The sequence below is a fragment of the Halictus rubicundus genome, chromosome 6, assembly GCF_050948215.1.
Source record: "Halictus rubicundus isolate RS-2024b chromosome 6, iyHalRubi1_principal, whole genome shotgun sequence".
NCBI lineage: Eukaryota > Metazoa > Arthropoda > Insecta > Hymenoptera > Halictidae > Halictus > Halictus rubicundus.
The window spans coordinates 638,546-663,864 of record NC_135154.1 but is presented as its reverse complement, the minus strand read 5'-3'; the positions used below and the strand labels follow the sequence as shown (position 1 = coordinate 663,864).

The following is a 25,319-nucleotide window of genomic DNA, read 5'->3' as shown; positions in this document are numbered from 1 at the left end:
TATTCAAATTTTTATCTAAATAATTTTTTATCCCAAATAATGCCCAACTCTGCGAGGGTTAGCAGCGTGAAAGATTTACTTAATATTTAATTGAATTTAATTATTACAAAGAGTGTATCATTACAAGAGTGAACAAAGTGCATGCACTTGGAACTGTTACAGGAATATATAAGATCACCCTGTCGATGAAGTATCGAATGCGGTTTATGACACGAGCGACTGGAATCCACCTCTTTTGAGGAGTTTCGTGCACACTGCATGTTTAGCCTTCCTTTAATTAGTTTTGGAGGCAGGTCTCTGGAAGTTGTGGATGCATTCGCTTGTACGGTCTGGCTTGCGACTCAATAGCGATTGTTAGCGTACCATAAAACTCCAGATGGGACACAGAACACAGGTAGGTGTTCTGGGCGCTAAGTCACAAACGCACTAAAGTACTGCATTGTGGAAACTATTTTGTTTTTTCAATGATCGTCGCAAAAAATTGTTCTTCCTTGAATATGGATGGTACTACGGTATCGAGTTGTAAATGAGTGTTAAACAGAACTGCAATGCAACCCATAAAAAATTAGTAGAACGGTGAAATAAAGAGTAAACTAGAATGTTTTCGACTAAAATTATTTAAAAATAGTTCTAATATGTTTTTAAAGTCATCTAGTAAAAATCTTATGGTGCTGAGGTGGAAAAAATATTTATTCATGAAAGAAAATTTTTTCAATTAATAATAACAGTAGCTAAATATATGAAAAAATTTAAAATAGTGTTGATGACAATAGCTCATTATTAAATTAATTTTCAGGGTGGTCGCTTTTAAGCTTCGATATGAAATCTGTATTTGTTCGAATTTTTCCGGGTTTTCCATTTTTTACAACTAGAGTTTGCAACTACAAAATTGGAAAGAAATAAAATACGTATCATTACAATTAATATTATTCTTAATTTATATTAATTAGAGATTTTGTACCCAAGATTTACATGTTAGTTACATATTTCATATACAACAATTAAGCTGTACGTTCTAATCCTGGTTAAAAAAATAATGTGCGTTCGGTTTTATGCTAAAAGACGACACGGTTCTGTTCCAGGAAAGACGACACGGTTCTGTGTCATGCTAAAAGACGACACGGTTCTGTTCCAGGAAAGACGACACGGTTCTGTGCCATGCTAAAGCGGCGATGTCACGAAAGTGGGAACGCCGAAACCCCGGGCGCGAGCACTCTCCTATCCTCTCTGGTATGTACATAACTCGTCAATCATTTGTATTTGACCAGATTTGATCATTTTTGTGGATCTAGTTCCAATATTTATCGTTCGTCAGTGTAGAGGGCGTAAGAAAACCAGTTGTTTACATGTGAGACACGAAACCCCATATGGTGATTGGTCTACTCCTATACCTCGTCTGTGCTGCTACTAACGACGCTGTCAACAGATTTTAGTTCCAGTTGGTAATACAGGATGTGACACGAAAATGGTAATGGGGTTACGTGACCCCACAAACGTTGGACACGAAAATGCATTGGATGTTAGGTCTATCCTATACCTCGTCTGTGGTACTACATATTGCTTTTATACATATTACGAACTACGCTTAAATAAAATTTTGATGCAATCAGCGTTGTTACAAAAAATATGTTGCTCTCATGTAACTATACATTTAATTTTCAATAAATAACTTTAAAATTACATAAATTTTTCAGAGGAATATCGGTGTTCAGCCATTCAAATTGCAGGAAGCATTAAGGACTCCATCTTTTTTCTGCTTATGTTGCATCCTTGTATCCGGAACACATGGTCGCTTTCTAACCGCAGCAGTACGTCTTCGCAGTTATGTACCAATTGTTTGAAAATTGAATGGAATATAAAATAAACGAAGCATGGTAAGACACCACAACAATTAGATTGATATTAACATTTCATTTAACCTTTATTCGAATATATGTAGATCTTTTAACGTAGTATGTTTGGCTTCAACGCAATGTTAGTTACACAGTGTAACAATTCATTTAATTTTACAAATATTATGCATTAAATGAAAAAAATCTTTAGAAATCAATATCTACAGCAATTTCTTCATATGTATTTTTCCAATACGCCAGCCAATAAATGTTTAGTACACATATGGATATAAAAAATGTTGACTAAACTGTTCATAAAAACATGTGTAAAGACGGTTGAGATACTCAATAAATAATGTTTGTTTGAAACAATAAAACTGTAATATCTTGTAGTTCAATTTTTTTTATAAGTAAAGTAATAAAAAAATTTCATTTTATTAAATAGTCACGTAAAACTAAATATATTCACATTAGCCTACATCAGGCCTGCTCAACAATGGCTCACAGAACAGATGTGGTTGCTTCTCCTCTTCGCCTGCTCGGTGAATCAGTCCACACCAAGTCCACTAAGACTTTTCCTTCAACAGGAGGCCCATGATCGCTGCACCAGCAGCTTATTCATCACTATTATGTATTCATGTACATGTACATCCCGAAGGAAAAGACAGAATGGACATGATAGGGACTGACTCGCCGAGCAAGTGAAGAAGAGGAGCAGCCGCATCTGTTCCATGAACCATCATTGAGCAGGCCTGATCTACATAATTGTTATTTAACTTTTTCAGTCAAAGCTATTTGTTCTGTTCGAGCATGCTGCTGGCTATGCCATCTTTTCTATCAAAGAATTTGAGGAGGTAGGCATGCTACTTCCTCAGGTTGAGGCATCTGTCACAGAATTGTCACGTTTTAACACAGTTGTGAAACTTATTGGTTTCTCACCTTTTAAAACTGCTTTGGCAGCTTTGGAAAACATAAATAGCATTTCCGAAGGAGTCGTCCCTCAAGAACTGCTGCTATTTTTGGATTCATGTATACCAAAATCAGGAAAAAAGGAAAAGATTGTTCTTGGTGTTTTGGATCCAAAACTTGGAGCTAGTGTTGCCGAAGCTTTAAATATAAAGTGCGATCACACTGGTGCCGTTCCAGAAATCATTAGAGGAATCAGATTTCACTTCCATAACTTGGTTAAAGGTTTTACTATTAAAAGTTCAGGCATCGCACAACTTGGTCTTGGTCATAGCTATTCTAGGGCTAAAGTCAAGTTTAATGTTCATCGTGTGGATAATATGATTATACAAAGCATAGCTTTGTTAGATCAGTTGGATAAAGATATAAATACATTCAGTATGCGTATAAGGTAAGGACCTTCGATACATAATTGTTAAAATTTTTCTACATATGTAAGCAGAATTCCAAACTGATTATTGATGTTTATCGTAATGTCCTATTACAGGGAATGGTATAGTTATCATTTTCCAGAACTTGTAAAAGTAGTTCCTGAAAATTATATGTACGCCAAAGTTACACAGTTAATAAAGAATAGGAAAGAACTGACGGAAGAAAAATTGGAAGCACTCGAAGAAGTTGTTATGGATAGTGCTAAAGCTCAAGCAATCATTGATGCTTCAAAATCGTCCATGGGAATGGATATTAGCCCTGTTGATCTCCTTAATATCGAAATGTTTGCAGGACGCGTAATTGCTTTGGCCGATTACAGAAAACAGTTATCAGAATATTTAAGATCTAAGATGGCTGGGGTGGCACCAAACTTGGCTACATTGATAGGCGATCAAGTAGGAGCTAGATTAATAGCGCATGCAGGATCTCTTACAAATTTGGCAAAATATCCAGCTTCCACTGTACAAATATTGGGTGCTGAAAAAGCTTTGTTTAGAGCATTGAAAACTAGAGGTAACACTCCGAAATATGGATTGCTATTTCATTCAACCTTCATTGGTCGTGCGGGTACAAAAAATAAAGGTAGAATTTCAAGGTATCTTGCAAATAAATGCTCCATAGCATCAAGGATTGATTGTTTTACTGATACACCAACTAACGTATTTGGTGAAAAATTGAGGCAGCAAGTAGAAGATAGATTGAAATTCTACGAGACTGGTGAAATACCTAAGAAGAATATAGATGTAATGAAAGAAGCATTAGAAGAAGCTGCACAAGTATTAGCAAGCATGGAACCAGAAACGCCCAAAAAGAAAAAGAAGAAAGATAAGAAAAGAAAAAGCGAAACTCTAGAAAATGGAACTCAAAATGGAACAGAGAATGGCGCTGAAAATGGATTGATTGAAAATGGTACGCAAGATGAAACTGAGGAACCAGTAAAGAAAAAGAAGAAGAAGAAAAAGTCAAAAAGTTTAGGTGAAGCTGAATAAAAAACTATATTTCGGAGACTTTATGCAATTGTATCGATAAAGCATTTTAAGTACTCCATAAACGATGAAACGTACATACCAATTGAAATATTCAACATATTATTTTCTAAATAAAAAAAAAATTTCAATTATACCTATAATCTTTATAGAGCTATTTTTAGTTTTCTAATAATTAAGGATATCACTTGTAAAAGGAAGCTGACAACTGAATTAAATAATTTATAGACATATTTTTCATAACTACATATACAATTGACTCTTGAAGTTTATTTCAAAAACCTGTATTATTTTATAAAAGAACTGTAAAAATATAATCTTTTGTAACGTAAAAAGTAATGGTGTGCGTGTATGTATATTAAGAATTATTTCCTTCTTGTATTTTGTTTCACTTCCTCAGAATTTCAACATGTACAAAATTAGAAATAAATGTATATATTTGTACTTGGATTTGTAATTGTGTTTGTAATTGACTGTTCATTTATTATACAATATATTATTATCAGAATAAAACATAGCAAAATGTTTGATTCTCAGCATTTTAAAAGTATCTTAAATTACTTTCTTTCTAGTAAATAAATTTCTTATTAAATTATGTATGAAATTTAATATCTAACTATTTTAATGTTTTGTTTAATGATAATTTTACTGAATTATATGTTTCAGTAATTTACATTTACTAAGTACACATAGTACAAATATAGATCTTTAGTGTAGCAAAAATACAATTTTCATTTCACAATCAATATAATATTTTTTATTAAAAAAGTAAATTTGTAATACCAATTAAGTAAACAGGAATTATTTATATAAAACAACATATAAAGAAACTTACACTCGTAAATTTCAATATATGCTATATATTTATTCCTATTCGAGCACATAAAATATTTGCTATTGAAAGAAATTGCGATTGAGTTTTGAAGGAGAAGACTATAGTAGAGGATAATTAATTGAGCACTGCCAATTCAAGGACAAGGTACTTTTTATGTTAAATCTGACGTAAATTAAAATAGTTAATAATTCATATTAACACCAGCACCAATGAGCATTTAATAACGATAAAACTGTGATGTCAGTATAAATACCTGAATTCATAATTACAAATATCGCGACTACTGTAAACAATATTCAGTCAAGAATTGATAATGAACTATCAGTTTTCATTCGCACGTATGTATCATAAGCGACATAATGACTGTCCTGAATTTTACTAGAGGAATAATCATTTTTTTTATACATAGAACGATAAGGCATGTGTAACTAATATGTATTCTTAACGCGCGATTTACATTGATATGTACCAATATACATGTATTGCTTAGTGATTTCAATGTAATACTTGTTATTTGCAAAATACTTGGATATAAACGCAACTATACATATATAAAGATATAACAATAAAAATCATTTTTGAAACCCTTGCGACTTGTAAGTTTTTTGTCACTTGCTTCGTATATATACATAATAAACAATTATGAACTTATAAGTACACCAGTAACAATTACATAAATGACATTAACAAAGTACATAATTAAATGAAATTTATAAATCGTACTCATCAAATGTACAATGAGCAATATCATCGCGCGTAAATCGCATAAAAATATAATTTATTCTTAAAAAGAAATTAGTCAAGCATATATTTTAAGAAGATAAATATCAACTTCTTTTTTTCATTGTATATTTATCAAACTTAAAATCAATATAAATTTTTCATGTATATATACCTTTTCACCAATGTTGTACATAAAAATTTATAAAACTTATTCAGTAAGCAAAGAAGATTTGTAATTTCCATGATTTTACTTTTTATCTGATTTATCCGTTTTGACTTTATAAAGGCCTCTGTAATTCTAGACTGTAATCGTGCCTCTGTATGTTCAAGCGACTTCAATGACAGTAGTATCACGCCTACTTGTATTGACTATAAATGTTTATGTTTGTACAATAATACACACATGTGTATGTACATATACTGATACACATACCTATATGTATATTTTAATACTTTAAAAATATATTCCCATCTACATCAAACATTTTGTTTCATATATAAAATGCTCAAATAATGGAAAATGTAAAGGATTCGTTTCTCCCTTACAAGATTCAGTCTCTGATACTCGCATAGAAGCCTGTAAGTATAGTTTCATATCAAGTTTACAGTAATTGAAACAGAATCTAACATAACAACTTAGCAATAAAACTTTCCAATCATCTGTACTATATATATTATTACTTATAATACATGTTCTATAAAAGCAATGGATTGCCTAAATCATTCATTCAAGAACACGTCTAAATATAAAATCAAACTTTGCTGCAAATTCTGAAATAATTTCTAAAATGTTCTTCTTTTATAGCATACATAACAAAAACTTATAGTATCTATTATATTATATTATATTATATTAAAATATAACCAATACATAGACTTCACTACTAAATATATAGTGTATATAAAATATGTATACTATTGCAAATAAAAAGTAATGAGTACAGCATGCAGACAAAAATTTGCAAGATCTTTTCATTAATTAGATACTCTATAACAAACCATTCTATAATGTATTTCAGTATCATGCAGCAAAGATTTATGGAATCATTGCTAATAAACAGCACACATAAGGGAAATATGACTTAATACTCTAACATAGGTAATACTTAAGTATTAATAACTATATCTTTCTCTCATAATAATAATTATGTAAACAATTATTCAGAAAGATATGCATTTTTTAATTGTTAATAACAAGTAACTAAGGAAGTATTATTTAGTAATTTTTACTTTCTTCGCCTACCTTAAAAAATTTCCAGAAAATCATTCAATCATAAGGATGATTAAATCTTGTATGATTATGTAATTACATAGTTACAAACTCCTCGAATAGTTTCATAGTTAACAATGAATCATAAACACATAGTATTATTAAATCACCATGCTGAGTAGATCACTCATAAAGCGCAAAAACATTCTGTTACGCTGATTTTGTGCCTCTGTGCCTCTTTTTGTAAAGTAATAATATCTCGTATCCTGCCACATGCTTTTTATATTCACCTATGTCTCCTTAAATAGTACTAATTTCGTATAGTTTTGATAAATAATACTAGGTTTTTTCTCGTGCAAAATTATAATACGGAAGCACTTATCATTAATGATGTTATTGCGTCTTCGGCTCTTCTTTATAGACGAATATCATCAACGTCGAATATCCATAATAAAAAAGTGAAACGATTTTTACATTATCACGTTGATAATGTAAACACAGCTTTTTAGAGACTGCAATAATTATATTTTAACTATATTCAACCTTTGTAAAAGTATTCTCCGCTCCCTCGAAATATTAAATAACGTTTAACAGAATTTCTCATATCCAATAGTAAATAAAAATATTAGTATACTACATTTCCATAAGTTTCTATAAATCACTTTCATGCATACATTCTTATAATACATTATACACGTAAGGCATAATCCTGATTCGTCGTAAAATTCAATTTACATTATGTATAAAATGTGTAGGACAAGTCTGTCTTGATTTGTTCCCGCATAATTTGCAAATAACGTAAATATTCGTTAGAAAAATGCAATATTCATATTGCGGAATGTTACTGGGAACACATATTATTCTAGAAGTATCACTTTGACAAATACATGCTCACAGATATATTGAAACTTAATAAATCTATACAGCTGCTCTTAAAGTTTTAACTAGTCACGTAATTTACTTAGCACTCTTCTCGAGTATATATGTATATTACCTTCTTCAGTAAATTGCTTTTCATACTTCTAATTACTAGTTAAAAGAAAAACAATAGCAACAAAATTCATATAGTAGAATGTGAACTGTTCCAACTCGAAAATTTAAAATACTTTCTGAATTATTTGTGAACACATGATTATTCAATATATTTTACTGATCTTTTTTCATTCACATTTATATAACGGAATTGTTTACAGATGCACCCTGTATATAATTAGATCGCTCTGCCCAGAAAATAGAAAATTTATTTTAACTCCAGTTTATGCCTCTTAGTTCCACTAATGTTAGCAATCAATTATTTAACTGTTCATTGAAATGCTGGGAAAAATGCTGGATTTGCTTGTTGTTGTTGTTTTGGCTGTTGTTGAATCGTAGGTGATGTATATCCCATTGTTGGCGATGCTAAAATAGTTATATTGAAAGTATTTAAATGAACTATCCCTTTAACAGCTTTTTATACTAGTGATAATACTAGTGATAGATTTTAACTCTAAAAAATTTTATCGAAATATAGAATTGCAATTTATATACAGGATGTTTCACCTAACTCGAGCATCTAAAATATCTCGCTTGTCTTTTATGATAGAAGAAAATGTCAGAGGAAAACATTAGTTGGTTCGGAGGGGCAAATATTATGATAGGCAAAAAAATTTGTTCAAGGTTATATTTTTTGAGATTTCAAGGTCATCGAAGTTTTATTATATGGAATAATACATTTTTATTATCGCTATATGATAACCAAGGTCAAGACAAATCCAGCGACGTGTAATATTATGACCTTCACGTGACCTTGAGAACGAACAATTCACATGTTATCACCAACGATTCCACACCATACATTTACACTCCATGGACGTTGGTGCACAACTTGTCGAAGCCATTTCAGGTTGTCAGTGCACCAATAAAGCATATTATGTGTATTCATTTGTCCATGGTTAGAAAAAGTAGCTTTGTCAGTACATAAAGAGAACGTCATAAAAGAAATATTCATTTCTTTGTATTTGCTGCAATTTCCATGTACAAAAAGCAACACGATTCTCAAAGTCGTTGCCATGAAGCTCCTGATGTAAGGAAATATGATATGGATGAAATTTATGACGTTGCAATATTCGGCACACACTTGCTACGGAAATGCCTAAAGAACGTCCAATTGTTCGACAACTTGTAGTAGGATCAATATTGACTGGAGCCAATACAAAAGTTTTGGCAGCAAATAATTGAACTATGCGATCAAAACTTTGTCGAGAAGGATGTCTCTTAGGGTATCTTTCTGAGTACAGTTAAGATGCTTGTAAGCGTGTTTACAGTCATGAGTCAAGGTTCAAGAACATTTCTTGAAACCCTAGGGGGATGATGTCATCGTTATTTCACTATTTACATCAAGTGCTCTACTTTTATGAATTTTTCATACTCAAGGTCACGTGAAGGTGATAATATTACAGGTCATTGGATTCGTTTTGACCTCGGCTATCATATAGCGATAATAAAAATATATCATTCCATTAAAAAAAAAACTTCGATGACCTTGAAATCTCAAAAAATATAACCTTGAACAAATTTTTTTGCCTATCATAATATTTACCCCTCTGAACCAACTAATGTTTTCCTCTGACATTTTTTTCTATCATAAAAAACAAACGAGATATTATAGATGCTCGAATTAGGTGAAACACCCTGTACATAGTTTAGTTGTAATATACAGTCGGGGAACAAAATTAAGTGGACACCATTTAAGAACTAATAACTTTTTAAATTAGACCAAACTACTACCCTTACTTGAGATTTTTTGAAATGTTAGAAGAATTAGTTTACTATGTAATGTGCAAAAAAATTTTTTGGGATTACTATCACTTGGAATTTCAAAGGAAAAAGTAAAGGTCACGATTTTTAACTTTTTTATCTGTGCTTACAATGAAAACTTAAATATGCCATTTATAGATCTAAGACGCATAAAACGCTATAGGCATTGAAAGGTGTAAGAATTTTTTAATTTTGGGCTTAAGATTGATTTAAATTGCAGTTTTTCACAATTTTTTCCATTTTTAATTATTTATGACTCATAGCAATCTTAATCGATTTTGACGAAACTTTGTGCGTGTATATACTAGAAAAGTTGAAAATTGTGACCTTTCCTCTTTTCTTCGCAATTTCGATCAATAGTAATTTTTTACTAATTTTCCGTATAAATTACCTAGTAAACTAATCTTTCTAAAAAACTTGAGTCGTTTAGCCCAATTTTAACAAAGTTATTAGTATTTAGAGTGTCCCCTTAATTTTGTCTTGGATCGTATGTATGTGCGATTAGGTTTTCTGGAGTATAAAGTTTCATGTATTGTCATAAAGTATTAAGTATGATGAAAAAAATGAATCCTTCTTTACATTGTATCAAACAACAACAAATTTTATACATTTTATAAATCACTTACTCATAAGTTTAACTTGATGCTGCGGACTATTTGTAACCATTTGATTCATTGTTGGTGCAGGTCCTGTTTGTTTCGCTTTACTTCCCATTATATTGTCAAGATCTATATTCAATCCTGAACCAGCCCATGTAGACCCAACTTGTACAGGTGCGTTGCTTGAAATCTGGTACGATGTTCTGGCATTGGTTGATGTAGGGGTAAGAAGATTTGTAACTGACGTTAATCCAATTGATCCTAAATGTGACATTTGTTTTAGTTATAATAATACATCTTTTGCTGTAATACTTTATTGCGTCTTCTCAAGTATCTTACAGTAACTTAATGATGTGTTAAAAAGGTAAAAATATTTAAAAGTTTGTAATACGGTTTATTTAATATAATGAAATGTTTTTTTATTTGACACAAGTTATATGTTGGAGTGTTACAATTCTTTAAAAAATCAGTCGTTTCAACTTTAGTTAATGTAACTTATACTATAAATGATGTATGCTAAACTTTGAAGTTTTTAATAATTTTATATAGCGGTAAATAATGAAAAAAGTTGCAAAAATACTTAAAAGCTCTTTTAATTAAACTGAAATTCTGTAAATTAAGTAAACATTTTACTGGAGTTCATTATTGTTGGCTAAATGTAGAATCTATAATGGAATCAATCAAAGATATTACACTGGCACCTAAAGTTCTACATTCTTTATCATGATCCCCAGTAATTACATTCTGGGACGAATCTAAAAGCCATAATTTTATTTCTATAATAATTTCAAATAGTTCATTTATGACTGTATCTTTTGGTACAGCAATAAGGACAGCTATAATATTTTCTATCACTGCCGCTCTAACTTTTGCTTGATCATGATATCGTAGGGTCCATGACACTTCTAAAACTTCTTTTCCCATTTTAGGAGCTAACAAACAATTTTGTGCTGAAACCATTATGGTTGACAATGTTTTTAGGTACCGAATCAACAAAATGTTTTCTTGGTCTGAAAATATTTGCAGTCCACTATTTAAACAAGTGTTTTGTTTACCAAAACCGTACAGGAGCGGATAGAAAAACGAAGACGCAACATTTCCAAATTTATTTGCGAATGTTTTAAGAGACTTTGCACTATGCGCATATCTTCTTGTATTTTGTTTAATTCTCTCATCAACAATTTCTCGCCAATCTTGCACAGTTTCATCGTCATTAAATTTTCCAAAGTCATCAATATCATCGCTATAGAGTACCTTGTACTGTTGACTTTTCTCAGTATTAATGAAAATGGATACTTTGTTTGAAGTTTCTTTTCTCTTTGGTTTAACTTTTGATTCATGGAAATCATATTGTTCGTCCTTAACAACTGGAATACTTGACAATCTTCTTGCTGATTCAGCTAATATATCTAGAAAGAATAACCGTTGACTTACAGAATATTTATCCACTTCCATGTAAAATTGCCCACACAGGTATTCAGCACATTCTTTCGGATAAATGGTAACTATAGCTACGCAAGAGTTGAATTGTAATACATCAAAGCGTTCTACGTGACAAGATTCTTTAAGAGTGACAAGAAGCTCAAGCAGTTCAATAGCGAATGATACATCGTCACCTGGTAATTGTGATAATATTAATTCTTCGCAGACTTCTAAAGATTCGGAAAAAATGTCTGGATTTGTGGAACTTTTTTCATTTACTAAATTATCACGTAAATCCCGTAAATAGACTGGTCGTAGTTTTTCAATAACTTTAGTATCGTGAGACATATCGTATGGCACTAAGTCATCATCGCTGTCTAGTTCTGAATCATTGTTATCGTTACTTTTGATTACTTCCCTATCCTTTGCAGTTTCTTTATGAGAAATACCAGATTTTTGTAAATTTGTAAGAGAAATTTCTTTACTACTATCACCACCATCAGTAGTTTCTATTCTTTTCTTAGGTAAAAGATTACATTCTATGCCGAGTTCATATAACTTCTTATCGCCCAACGTGTCAAACTCAATATCGTCAAGAATGAAATCATTCACTTCTGCATGTTCCTTTGCTCCTACACTTTCGGTTTTTATACCGACTGTTTTTATAGACTGAACTAAATCTACTACTTCCCCCGGCATATTTCCATAATCAAAAGAAAGTTTTGGCGTATCGTCCGATTCAGACAATTCCTTACTAAAAATTTCAGCAACGCACATTCCCATTGCTCTTAAAATAATATGCGTATTTTCGAAATGAACTGATACACCAGAAAGTAATAATCTCTGAATATTGTCTTTGTCGTCCCGACTTAAATAGTCTTTCGATTTCCTCAAACACATAACAATTAATTTTGTAATATATTTATGTTGTTCTACAGAAGTATGATTCAAAGCACTTCTATCACCCCAAATGTCTAGAAGTTTCATTACCAATTCAATCAAAGTACGGTCTCGATTTCCAAATTGAGACAAGTATGAAGACAAATTTATGATTACCCTTTCATCATTATAATAAGTCATTAATGGAATTTTCGTTATCAATGTATATTTCCAATTTGAATTCGATAATGCGTCTCCAAAAACTGGATAAACACCAAATTTTACATCACAATGCATTAAAAATGATACAGCTATTGGTGCGATACTTAATGTATCTAATTCTTTTAGTAAATTTTGTATTAAAGTTTGTTCATTATTTTTATTTTCAAAACACCATTCTGCTAAAATAGTGACAAGGGGCAACATATTTTCTGATTTTGCAACAATCACTAATTTACTAATTAACAATGTTAACGGTTTAGTGTCTACATTAATGCCATGTTGTAACCCAGTATTTACGAAGGATAATACTCGAGAAATGTGAAAATTGATAATCTTAAAATATGTTTGAGGACGAAAAGTATCCAATGTTTTACTCTTCAGTTCATTAGCTACCCGGTTAGGTAATGAAATTAGAATTTGCACAATGTCGTGCCATGTTTGATCTAATTCCTCTTCTTGCCTTATATTTTTACGTCGACATTTACATGCATCGATTATTCCAGAGAACAAAGAGTCACTTTTTACTAATAATTCCAAAATTATAGAAATAGTTCTTCTCTTGTTTTCGGTTTTCTTTAGTGCATCGATTAAAACAGATAAAGATTCGGCTAAAATTGGTAATGTTGCACCATCGATAACTATCAATTGTTTAAGTAACGGATCTAATGTATTATTCTGTAATGGCCAATTGGAGTCAAACATTTCAATAACTTCCCCCAAAATTTTTCCGTATAATATGCAATCGATTTTCGTGTCAACATCGAGATTGCTGTACTTTTGTGGCGTAAGTGGACCCGGTAAGAATTTAATATATTCGGAAATATTCAACTTCAGTTTTTCCAAAGTATTATGACATTTAATTGGACCCATATGATATAATTCTTCCAAAAGTTGGTTTGCAGCATGGTTTGAAAGACTTTCAGCTGAAGTGGTACTTTCTTCCATCTCGAAAGCTGTAATGAAAGTTTCTCTTGGGGGCATTATATAATCTTTAAAGATAATCTATTCTTATAAGTTTCAAAGAAAAATATAACAAAAATTTTTTTTACAATAATTAGCACATTCTAAATTCTTAACTTCATGATTCAATAATGCGCAATTATATCCATACAATTTTCAACGTCAAAAAGTATCAAATGTATGTTATAAATCGATTATTATCTCCAAAGCAATTAATTGTTACCGGCTGGTATGAGAAATTTTATTAAAAATAGAATATAATGTATTATACATGAAATTAATTTGTTGTAATTAAAAAATTAACTTTATAATATCGCTAATTATAAACAAATACTTATTTTAATAATTCAAATCTAGTCTGATTCCTTGTTAAAAAATTTATTTTTCAATAGAAAGGAGAGATTATTGGAATACGTCATGCCTTTTTAATTGCGTAATTTAACAATTCGTATTTTATGAATAAATTAGAGATCCAGCAAAATAATATAATTTCACGTGCTTTATGTTATATTTTGTTTTGAACAAAATCTCTGATATGTATTGACTGTAAAAAGTAAGCCAGCCCTAGCATGGTGTGCCCTAAATATTGTACTAGACTTAAAAGATATAGGTACAAATATTATGGAATCATAAAGTTCTGAATATACTGATCTTGATGTGCTTACCTCCTTGATTAGCCGCAACAGGAGAACCGACACTTGTGAAAAGGTTGGAATTATTGGTATTGTTTACTTGCCTATCGACGCTGGATATTGAATTTAAAGTATCTAAATCTGATAAAAGATCTGTATTTGAAGGCGCTACAAAAAGAATGATATTAGCATCCATTCAAGCCTGACATTAGTATTTATAAAATAAATAACAATTAAATAATAATTTAAAAAATCCATAACATACCAGTGTTATTATTCAGTGTCTGCTGATTATTGAGCACTTGTTGACTTAAACTATCGAACAAATTACTATTCGCATTAGAATTTTGAGGCATTGAGTTTGCAGAGTTCATAGTTGTTAAAGGTATGCTAGCTGACTGTGTATTGATGAACATGGTATTATTGGCGTTGTTAATCGCCGAATTATTAATATTTGGTATTGTTGCTCCTATTATATTCATTTGTGTCTGTGGCATTTGTGATTGTACAGCAGGATTAGATATCGTTACAGACGAGGTAAACGCAGTCGTAAAGTCTGCAAATTCATCATTACTGTCTTTCGTTTTTACAGTAGGGCTTCCAAACGCACTAGTGAAATCTCCAAAATCTGTGTTAGCATTTTGACTCTGTACAGCGGGTTGAGCGGTTGCCCTTGGATTGAAATCCTCGTCATCATCGACTGTTGATTTAGTATTACTCTCATTTTGAGAATCAAAAATATCATTTAAAATATCGTTTTTACTTTTCTGCTTGATAGGCAAAGATAGGGAGCTATTTTGTAATCCAGATATACCGTTCTGTAAATTTAATTCAATTTATAAATTCTTCTATTTATTGAAATCCACAGACATTACAGATTTTAATCTTGCCGGTTTAACACTGGAACTACCGAACCAGTCAGAATGACTGGTGGATGATTTCTTCTTTCATGATTACTGAAACTATGAAAACGTTTTCACGAGAAATTTTTTAATATATCTCTTCTTTGGGGTACATGTTACCATAAAAATCGTATGAAACCTGAGCAAATTCAATCTTGCTGTTATTATAAAGGGATAAGTCTAAGTCAAGTTTAGGGCTCGGTAGTTCTAGTGTTAATATCGTTTACTTACATTGGATTGTTCCCTTCCGTAATTTGCAGCAGCACCTAGATCTACTTTTTTAATAGTTCGTGGAAATCGGGCTGGCGAAGCATTCGTGGAAGCAACAGATACATTACTAATTTTGTTAACATGGTCTGAATTTTCCATAGTATCTCTGTATTCTCTACCACCTCTTTTTGGATTTGGATGAACATCATTATCCGAATCTTCTCTTTCACCATCGTCGCTATGGCAAAATCCATTAAAAACGAACAATATCAAAAATAGTTGATTAATGCGAAGGTCCTAATAATCAATATATCTTCTTAATTTATATAGTATACCTGTTATTTGTATCTTCGAAACCTTTACTACGATTATCTCTATCCCAATCATTGTACGCATCTATACTACTTTTTCCCCATTTCGGACTATCCGTCCATCTATCACCACCACCAAAACGCATTCCCATTGCTTCGCTCGATAGTCCCACATATTTGTCCTTATTCTTCTTTGCTTTCTTTCTCTCCTCTCTCAATTTATCATCATCTTGAATGAAGTCAATTAGTTCTCTAACTTTATGCCTTATGTTAATCCCCTGATCCTTGCCAAACTCATCAATGCAAGTGTAATTTTCTAACGATCTGAGATCGTAAATGTGTTCCCTAGATGATGTGACCACTCTTTCTGAACCGTTGCGAACGAGGTAATTCAAAAGTAAAAGAGACTGCAACAAATAAGAATCATTTAAGGACAAATGAATAATATACAGAATAAATAAGACGAAAATCGCAGTACACTCGGAACAGAGGGTGAATCTACCGTACAAAAATATTTTCATATGAGACTTTGTTTTCGAAAATTGATCAGGTTCTTGCAGATTATTCGTTCGTTTTTATGGTACTGTGCAAATTATTGTTTTATTTTCGAATCTCTGAATGAGTAATTTGTATAAATCTATTGTATTATTATATACCCATATACAGGGTGTCTCAAAATGTTGTACTTCCTTGAAAAGAGTAATTCCCGAGATCACATGAAGTAACTTTTTCCGTTACGAAAATGTTCTCCGCGGCTTTAGAAAAACACTGACCAATCAGAGCGCGGCTATAGCAGAGGGAATCTGCCTACTGTATCCGCGCTCTGATTGGTCTGTTTTTCGTTAATAACTCCTTAACAAGGCCGTGGAGAACATTTTCGCAAAGGCAAATGTTATTTCAAATGGTCTCTGGAATCACCCCTTCCAAGGAAATACGAAAAATACGACAGATAAAGAATAATATCTAGCAAATTTAAAGCTTGGAATAACATTTCGTACCACACTGTTTACTCTGTTTCAATAATACTACAGTTTTCACCCTGTGTAAAAAATAATAAAATAAAATTTAATTTTTGATACAGTACACGGTTACATTGCAATAATAAATTTACATAATAAATCATTTTACAAATAACATACATATATTGAATGAACTATAGTCACTGGACACATACATACAGTACAAGCGAGCATACCTTGTAAGTCCGACGCCAATTTCGTTTTTCTTGCAACATCCGTTTCCACAACATGGACATTACATCGGGAAATTGCTCGTATGTGAATGTGGCCTGAGCAAGTTCTTGCATCATTGCCCCTGAAGTAATGCAAGTAGCACAATTAATTTCACCATACGTTGAGCTTCGACGAATAAAAGTGCAAGGGTGTAAGCGACCACTATTGCAAATGCATACAAAGAATTCTGCCTCGGAAAATTTATCGACGTTTAAAAAAAAAAAGAAATCGACAAATCCATAACTCGACGGATTGATTGGAACGTTATTTACAAAATACCGTGTACAACGGACTATCGATCGATTACATGATCGAAGATTTAAAATACAATTTTCGCTATCCACGTTGAAATCACAAATCGAACTGTGTTCAATAAACTTTTATAGATAGAGTATATCGTATTTTTTAATTAAAATATAAACCTCAATGATTGCTCATCGATGGAATAGAACATTTTTACGCATAAATATTCTCCTTTCGAAATTAAAATTCATACCGGTAGGACCCCACGCGTCATCGTTTGTTGCTTCCCGAACTTTGGCCTCTGTTTCCGTATAATTCATTACCACATTGGTCCTGTAAAATGAAATTTCATTTCCTTAATAAATTACAATAATTACAGGCTTCAACGGGTTTAGCCATGGAAAACAACGTATACACCGCTGCTAATGATTCCAATGTAAAATTACTTTCACTGTTTGCGTGCAGACTGTAAGAACACCTGCTAATTGCGCAATAATTTTACGCCTCTGCTCGAACACAATACTTTCATACGTTCCGTTTCCATTATCGCTCGATAGAAATTGTTTTTATACGATTTTGTTTTCGATCGCGTCGTTTTAATACAAGGACGGGGTTTATTATCATCATAATATAATTTGTTCGAGATATCCCTGCATATAGAAATTCACCCCCAATATGAAATCGCATCTGAAACAGGTCAAACCCCCATATTGCGGTCACTGGTTCCATTAAAATTGCACATGGTATATTTATATCGCATACGGACTATTCCTGTATTACGTGATCAAATTATATCAAGCTACCTGTTATTTCGTGTTGATAAGAAAGCAATTTCTACGTTTACCCCTTTTTCGGAATTCTGTTGGAACAAATGTTTTAAATTACATATAGCTTTCAATAGGGAAGGCAAACCTAACCAGTACCTAACCAGCTATACCTTTGTCGATATTTATTCGAAGTTGTTTATATATTGACAATGAATCACGAAATGTCAAATACAGTTTATTCGCACAAAATTCTTTCTCTTAACATACATGCGAGATCAAACAATTTCTGCAAAGGTCACCGATACGCCTAATCAAAGCGTAAATATTTGTAATAGAAGGAGGGGAGGGGGGAGTAGAAGTGCTGTAACAGATATTTGTAAGGCCCCCTCTTTATGGTTAGGGTTAGGTTAATGCCAAAAAAGTTAAATTTTTAATATTCGTAAGAAGAATGCTCTCATGATTTTGCATATTTATGGGGAATTTCGAATAATGTGATTATTAGCGAGTGGATTTTATCCATTTATTACGAAAATGAAATTTAAAACAGTAGAGAGATGAAAAAAAATTTATTGATATATTAATTTCGAATTATTCAAATGATTAAAGTAGTAAAGAAATTTCTATTCAGTTCCTGGTTTCTTGCAATCGATGCAAACGATTTTTATTTTGCCTAAAAATTCGCAAAGATCATACAAACAAGAAAACAGACGAAGCAATACAGCAACATCGCCTAGATATCGAAATATACACGACAGTAGTCGGACACGGTGCTACACCTGTCGCTCTGTTCAACAGCTACAATTGTCACGCATCGGTACGGAGCGAGAACGTGGAAAACATAAAACTCACTTTTTTTTTTAATCGAATAACCACTGTAGAAAGTAAACACATGCAATAAATATGGCATGTGAAATACGCTCATAATAACTCCACTCGTGAGCGGGCAATTATTATGACCATGAGCATATTTCGTATGTTTTCTTTCGAGAAACCGATTATAATAAAATACACTAATGCAGCTGGACACATTGACGTGTAGCTGGACTACATAAATTCTGCGTTTATGACATTAGCAAATTTATAAAATACAAAAATATGTTTATATTGATAGAATTTGACAATATTTTTATTTCGTTTTCGAAAATTGACGTTTCTGTTAAAATTTATAACCCACAAAAGAACTTTCAACAATCCCAACAGCTTTGAATGCACCTTTACCAGAATTACTTTAAACAGTTGGTCATGGCCGAATAAATAATGAATGGTAACATTCCTTTTTCAGTTTCCAAAGAATCGTACCGCTTACGTTCAAGGTCTTATACAGAGGGCATGTCGAACACAATATATGGGACCTACGAAAGACTTAGGGCTTACAAATAAATTTGAGAGCAGTATAATAATTAGGTGCGTGTAACAAAATTGTGATACAATGGGAGACCACTACTAATTCAATAACAAAACTTCTTTATTTTTCATTATTTTTTATGAAACTTTCACCAACATATTCCTGGCATTTTTCTAATGAAAATGGTACCAAATATGATATAATTCTGATGATATTTACTTGTGTAATGAACGATGAAAGTTACTTCCCATTACCCAGCTAGCGAAATGCTTCTTCTAGCAAATTTTGCGCAATGTTTGTATCACACTTTGCGAGCAAAAGGCTTGTCCATTTGTTACCAATCCCTGCTTGGAGCAGAATTTGGTTCCTGTTTTGTATGAATTTGGCACCAAAACTTGTCGACAAATTCCTAGCCAAATGCGGAAACAGAGGGATCGGAATTTGAGTGCAAAATTTGCAGGTATAATTCCATGCCAAATTGAGGCCAAACCTTGGCTTCGTTATAGGGGGCAGGTCGGCTACCCCCCGGGTTAGTTTCCCGGTTTGGGGGGGTGTCGGTCCGTCCCTCCCCGATTGGGGAGGGGGATCCGTGGGGGGCATTGGGTGAGGAAGGGTCGGGGCGTGCCGGATCACGCCTCCGACGGCCCTTCCTTCCGGTGGCGGCGTCTTCTTGCCTCGGCCGGGGCCGGTTCCTTCGGGACACCGGCCCCGAGCGGGGCACGAGGACTCCGGGAGCTGTGGGTGGACCGAGCTGGGGCTTGGGAAGCCCAATCCGAAGGCTCCAGGGATGGGGACACCGGGCGGGTCCCTCCGCCCGGGGTCTTATAGAGTAGGCAGTGGGGGAGGCTAACCCCCTCCCCCGGGGTGGCATGTATTAGCTGGGAGGTGTCCTGTTGAGTACTCGCGTGATCCAGGCACCTCCCATGTAGCTTAGGTGGGCGTGAGGTTTTAGTGGGTAGTCTCCGGGGGCTCCGCCCCCCGGAGAGAATCCCACATAACCCCGGCTTCCCCCAGGGAGACGGGGTATGTATAAAACATTTCCTCACGATAAAAAAAAAAAAAAAAAAAAAAAAGGGGGCAGGTCGGCTAAGTCCTTGTTCTACGAATACATATCGGGAAAAATCGGAGTAAAGCTTGCTGTAGGAGGAAAAATAGAATTTTATTTAAACTTCTAAATTATATAATTTTAAGTTTCATATATTTTCAATATTTAATTCCGTTTTCCCTTCTACAAGCAAGGTTTACTCTTAGAACAAGGTTAGGTTCGCTCTTAGTGCGATCGACCTGCCAAGGTTTGGCTTCGATTTGGTCTTGATTTGGCATAGAATTTTGGCTGCAAACTTTGCACTCAAATACCGAGCCTAATGCGGAAACAGATGGATCGAAATTTGTAGACCAATTTTAGTGGCAAATCCATAGCAAATTGTTGACTGGGTACAATTATATTAACAGAAAATTAGTGTAAATATGATCCGAATGATATCGTGTTTGGTATAATTTTCATTAGAAAAATGTCACAAATATGTTCGTAAAAGTCTCATGAAAAAATAATGAAATCTAAAGAAGTTTTGTTATTGGATTAGTAGTCTCCTGGTCTCACACCGATATACCCGAACCGTATTATGTTTACACACTTCGGCGACCGAGGTCACTCGAGCTTCGAGGCTCCTCATGGGGTAAACCCCGCGGCAGAGGGGATAGTTCTGGGACTTTTATCGACTAGATATTTGGGACATATATCGAGTAAAGACTTCATAATGGTTGTCAGAGCAATTTAGTTGTGCGTGATAAGCACAAGAAAATAGTATGAAGTACACATTCGAGTTTACGAATGTACATTACTGCAAACAGATTTTTTACAAAAAATCAGCAAACGAATTGTTGGCGTAAGATAATGTATTTTTAGAAAAGTATATGGGGCTCGCGAAATCCACGATACGCCCCTGTCTTCATTAGAAATGCCTCATAAGGAAGGCTGTAAAATTGCTAATTTTCTTCCTCTACCGATAATGCACAATGGTAAACCAAGATAAATATACACGTACATACATACATTCTGTAGTAAGGCTTGGAGTTTCGCAGTTATACTTTACGACCTCTTATCAAGACATTCATGCGAAGCTATGGGACAACATCTTGCTCGAATTTATCTCCTTCGAATAATTTTCTGATAAGAAACGATATTGTGACATCGATTCTCGACAACAGTTACAAAATAAGACGTTTCAGTGAAGGTAAAAACGATTATTAAAGTAAACGATTATCTTTACTTTTTTCGTGTAGAAAAAAAAACTTACGAATGCAATCTAAATGTGGACGTACATAACAGAATATCAACGGTAATTAAACTAATATTATTACGATTACTGTGAATAAATGATATTGAACGATACCGTACGAGAAAACATTATTTAAATCGTATTAATTACATACATAATTTATATTTCGTTTCCATAAGAACGAATGTATTGATTAGCATCGCATAAATAAATATTTTATTCCAACAAATTTGATATTATCATAAATCTTCTCTTTATTGGGTTTGCTCAAATCAATGTTTACTGAAGCATGTATGTAAATCGAATGTATTCATTAAAAAAAGAAAAAAAAACGTGGTTATGCGAACAATTCTTGCACTGTATATTTCCGGTAAATATATAACCGTGTGAATGTATAATTGACAATAAAATTGTTTACAATCGTTTCTTAGTGGTAAAATCGTAGAATGCAATAATTAACAAGCGCTTAAAAATATAGTCGCTCGTGGGAATCATATCGCAGTTAAAACAACAATCGCGGTTTGAATCAGGGTCTTCGCATGGTCGTCTGTGGATTGCATTTGTATTCAGAAAGCGCTGTTTGAATTAATGGTGTTCTTCCGCTTCTCAGTTTCCACGGATCGCAAAGAACCTCGCGTTTCCGATCGTAACTATAAAGGAACCTGTGATCATCGTTTTTAACAAATAATTTATAAACAATACAGTATCACTTTATAAATACGTTGAAACATCGTATAGACGTTAATAAAATCAGACCAGCGGATCTATGTAACGGACAGTGTAGACAATATTGGTGTTTGAGAACCGCTATTTAATACAACACTGCTTCGTATATGTGTATACACGTACTTATGTATGTATACACACGATATACACACAAGAGACGGTGCAGTCACTATACTAAACACACCCCATGATTATGCACAAAAACAGGAAAGCTAAACGTTCATCCATACGGGACACTCCTCTCGCTTTCGATTTTCATGAATATTTTTCCCGCGCATTAATTGCAACTGCATGAAAGTATAATTCAGCGGCAAGCGTGAAAATCCCGCAAGAATGCATGACATCCTTCCATATGTAAATTGAAAAGATATAAACAGGGTAGTTAATTAAGCAAAAATGCACGTGGCTTCATCAATTATTTTGTTACTAAGTATTATGTAATAATAGTTTTAAATTGTACGCATTGTTATAAACATTTCTTCGCAATTGCTCGGAAAATAACATTCCTTTACGTGATTTTTTATGAGTTTCAGTCTTTTGTTACAAATCAAAGTGCTTTTATTAAAGAAAACAGATATTTTCTAAAATTGAGATTAGTATCCGCATATTATATCGATAATTTATTCTGTTACTTTTCAATTTGTAATATTTGATGAATCAGCAATCTTACGTAGCTCCCAAAGTAACCTGTTTGCAAACTTGTTAAACAGCATGTCTGCTCATTCCAGTTTTTGTTATAGACAACTTACTTCGTGGCATTATGTTTCGTTTAAGCGAGAAAGTATATAATTAAAAAAATCTAATCTAAACTTAATTTGATTATAATTTTAAAACACAAATAAAAATAGAAATTTATTAATAAGGCAATTAAAATAGCAGCTGATTTTTATTATAAATACGATAAAAACGCATTTCACCATATTATTGTTTTTTAATTTTGGTAAATATTTTTTGTTTACTAGTTTAAAATCTTCTGTTTACTATAATAATTTACTATGAGTATATTCAGATAATAAGAAAATTATTTTATCCTTTAACATCAGTGCAACATTGTTTGATACCGCATAAAAAGCCGTTCCCTGTTATTTGACCCAGAAACTTATACTCGATCGAATAATTATCTGTCGATAATTTGTTCAGCTAATTAGACTATACAATCATTGCACGAATTCTTCTGAAAAATCTGTATATGGAGATAAGTGCATAGGAACCTTGAATAATTCAGATTTTTATTAAATATAAAAAGTAAATTTCGATTATGAGATGTCGCAAAGGCGTAAAACAATTTATTATATAATTTAACAGGGATAAGTAACAATGAGCTTAGAATTTAAAGACGAATCGTACAGCGTATAAATGTAAGTAGAATGGAGTGCGTCGAAAAAAAGTAAAAGCAAGGTTAGATCGCGTGTAACTGACTTAATCATACTTACGCCTTATCCATCAACTCCCGTACTTTCCACATGTTCATCATCGTAATTCACACTTTTCACAAAACGTAATACGCGTTTCCCGCGAGAAAATTACGGAACTTACACCGATAAATGATCACCAGATGTTTTTGGGAGCATTTGATTTCGCGACGGCGACGGCGAACGAACGTCACCAGGCGGTAGCCATGTTATCCCTTCCACATTCTGTTAAACTAATAATCGTCACAGGTGTTTTAAGTCTACCAACCTCACTTTTTGTTATCACGAGTACTCTTATCAAATTTTTTTTATTATCCTCTCATGGCGGGTACTGCGCGGCATCTAATTGCCAAAATATAAAGAATCGTTCAGATAGTCGAGATAAGTCAGTTTCGACTTAATCCGATGAAGCACTAAACGCGTTCACCTTCATAAAACTGAAGTAGTTTAATATTACCCAGTCAATTGTCAAGCAAAGATTATGTCACAGTTGTACCTTAGTTATTTAAAAATGGTACTGTCATTCTTCGTATTCGGTATGTTTACGTTCTATTTAAATATAACATGCATTTGAACTGCTGCCAACTGATTATTTAAAAACTGACGACAATCACTCATACTTCATGTTTCATTATCATTTAAAATAATGAAATTTGTAACAGAAACAGTAATTATAGCGATTTAAAGAACTTATAGAAATTTATAGCAGATTTATAACTGATTAAAATTTATTCATTAAGTAGATTGTTTAAGAGTAAAAAATGTTTCACAATTATTGTTTTGTCCATGAATAATATAAATTTTCGTTTCTCCTTTATATTTATCCTGTTTATGCCAAAGTACACATGTATATTATAGATACGTACATTTATTGTAATATCAATAATTATTCTAATAACTAAATTAATTTTAAAGTTACTATCAATTTGTAATAATCCAAAAATTGTTCAAGGTAGTGATATTTCTGCGTATAAATAATTCACTCTACATAATTTATTGTTGTCTATGAACAATGCAATTGTTTAATTTTCATTATTATTTATTATTCTGTTGTACAAAGTATACATATTTCCTCGATAATATTACGTGATTTGACAAATCATAAGAAGACGTTATTAAGTAATTCCTAATTGTCTGGTGATTCAGTAACGACATAAAACATTGTTGCAAAGGCGAAATTTCTATTGAATCCTGTTTATATCTTCAAATTAGGTAATCTTGACGTACCACATGCAAACAGTGTTGCTGTTTCCTTAGTTGATACTTCCATTTACTTCCGACTCTATAGATCATTGAATGAAAGAGAAGAACACATGCGAGATATTGGAAGTGTTGGAAAGCGCGGCAATATTTGAAATGTAATATAGAAGGAATTGGTGTTCAACAAATACACACGTT

General features: G+C 32.7%; 2 protein-coding genes across 7 annotated transcripts; one reads left to right on the top strand and one right to left on the bottom strand.

Moving 5' to 3' along the window:
- Positions 1–1,634: 1,634 nt before the first annotated feature.
- Positions 1,635–4,660, top strand: Nop56 (Nop56 ribonucleoprotein). The gene is made up of 3 exons (XM_076789391.1): positions 1,635–1,874; positions 2,618–3,189; positions 3,286–4,660. Exons 1-3 carry the CDS (start codon positions 1,872–1,874, stop codon positions 4,217–4,219), a joined length of 1,509 nt encoding a protein of 502 aa, XP_076645506.1. The 5' UTR covers positions 1,635–1,871; the 3' UTR covers positions 4,220–4,660.
- Positions 4,336–25,200, bottom strand: Lqfr (clathrin interactor lqfR). Of its 6 annotated transcripts, none has more exons than XM_076789357.1 (9): positions 23,943–24,170; positions 17,646–17,725; positions 17,113–17,231; positions 15,942–16,324; positions 15,628–15,844; positions 14,760–15,312; positions 14,528–14,662; positions 10,407–10,640; positions 4,336–8,382 (listed from the first exon to the last, which is right to left on the bottom strand). In XM_076789357.1, the coding sequence occupies exons 1-9, from the start codon at positions 23,981–23,983 to the stop codon at positions 8,288–8,290; spliced, it is 1,857 nt and encodes a 618-aa protein (XP_076645472.1). In that variant the 5' UTR covers positions 23,984–24,170; the 3' UTR covers positions 4,336–8,287. The 6 variants fall into 6 exon arrangements, with proteins under 6 accessions (XP_076645472.1, XP_076645470.1, XP_076645469.1 ...); XM_076789355.1 differs by lacking the exons at positions 4,336–8,382; positions 10,407–10,640 and adding exons at positions 10,649–13,855; positions 17,839–18,079 and having other exon boundaries at positions 23,943–24,183; XM_076789354.1 differs by lacking the exons at positions 4,336–8,382; positions 10,407–10,640; positions 23,943–24,170 and adding exons at positions 10,649–13,855; positions 17,839–18,079; positions 18,196–18,251.
- Between the last annotated feature and the right edge of the window lie 119 nt (positions 25,201–25,319).

Bases quoted from the DNA above. Each gene is read 5' to 3' on its own strand.
- Nop56 (XM_076789391.1), top strand. The intron at 3,190-3,285 runs GTAAGGACCTTC...GTCCTATTACAG, and splicing joins ACATTCAGTATGCGTATAAG to GGAATGGTATAGTTATCATT.
- Lqfr (XM_076789351.1), bottom strand. From the start codon at position 23,983: ATGATGAACATGTGGAAAGTACGGGAGTTGATGGATAAGGC. The intron at 15,313-15,627 runs GTAAGTAAACGA...TTAAATTTACAG, and splicing joins ACGGAAGGGAACAATCCAAT to AACGGTATATCTGGATTACA. The intron at 14,663-14,759 runs GTATGTTATGGA...TTCTTTTTGTAG, and splicing joins GACACTGAATAATAACACTG to CGCCTTCAAATACAGATCTT.